At 63.2% G+C, this 877-nt stretch overlaps 1 protein-coding gene across 1 annotated transcript, besides 3 other annotated features; it reads left to right on the forward strand.

Annotated features, from left to right (window-relative positions):
- Position 1: 1 nt before the first annotated feature.
- Positions 2–53: a microsatellite.
- A 151-nt stretch (positions 54–204) lies between these two features.
- Positions 205–241: a microsatellite.
- Positions 242–293: 52 nt separating this feature from the next.
- Positions 294–332: a microsatellite.
- A 123-nt stretch (positions 333–455) lies between these two features.
- On the forward strand, positions 456–863 carry Tco025E_03321 (uncharacterized protein; the record flags this gene model as incomplete). The annotated part of the gene is made up of 1 exon (XM_029370241.1): positions 456–863. The coding sequence occupies one exon, from the start codon at positions 456–458 to the stop codon at positions 861–863; it is 408 nt and encodes a 135-aa protein (XP_029229730.1).
- Between the last annotated feature and the right edge of the window lie 14 nt (positions 864–877).

Raw genomic sequence — 877 nt, forward strand, 5'->3', positions numbered from 1 at the left:
CTTCTTTTCCTTCTTTTCCTTCTTTTGTTGCCTTTGTTTAGCTTCGCTTTGCTCCGCCCTGTTAACTCCCTCTGCGCTTATTTTTTTTTATTTTCTCTTCCTCGGCGCCGCGAGGACCTCTGGCGTGAAAAATAAGCGGAAACATGCGGTGGCGTTGCTGCTGCCCCGGTGCGTTGCGCCCTCAGCGGCTGCGGCCCCGCACCAACACACACACTCACACACACACACTCACTCACTCACATGCGTTCTGTCTGGCGTTGTGAGCTCTGTTGCTGCACACTTGTGTTCCCCATTTTCTCTTTCTCTCTTTTTTTTCTGTTTCAGTGTCTGTTGTGGCCTTTGCGGGTGGTGTCCGTTTTTCAACGGCAAAGCGAGGCAACCCTGCGGGGACGCGCGACGACAATTTGGGTCCCACACAACTTCGCCCGCGGCACACGGCTCGCCCTCTCGCGGCGATGTCGGTGAGGCTGGTACCGCAGCGGCCCGTGCGGGTGCTCTCGCCGCAGGAGTTCGCCGCGCGGCTGCGAACTTTCTGCACGCGTTCCGCCGCGTCGTGGGTGGTCAGCGACGAGGCCGCGCCGGCGCTCTTGATGAGTAGTCCGCACGAAACGCCGTCTGAGGCACCGGCGACCGCCAGCGCCGCAAGCCCCTCGCCGCCGCTGTCTGAGCCCGACAGCGACTTGCAGGAGGTGAGTCCGTGGAGCAGCAAGAAGCCTCCGCCCACGGGGGAAGCGGGCAGCGAGGCGACGGCCCACGCGCCCGCGCGGAAGACGGCGTCCTGCAAGGCGGGGAAGGGGAAGAAGTCGGCGGCGGGCACCAAGCGGCAACGCACCATCGAGGACTTCCTTGCACGCCGGCGGTGACGTCCCCCGCTTGC

The sequence above is a fragment of the Trypanosoma conorhini genome (assembly GCF_003719485.1).
Source record: "Trypanosoma conorhini strain 025E chromosome Unknown Tco_14.4_contig_00147, whole genome shotgun sequence".
NCBI classification, from domain to species: Eukaryota; Euglenozoa; class Kinetoplastea; order Trypanosomatida; family Trypanosomatidae; genus Trypanosoma; species Trypanosoma conorhini.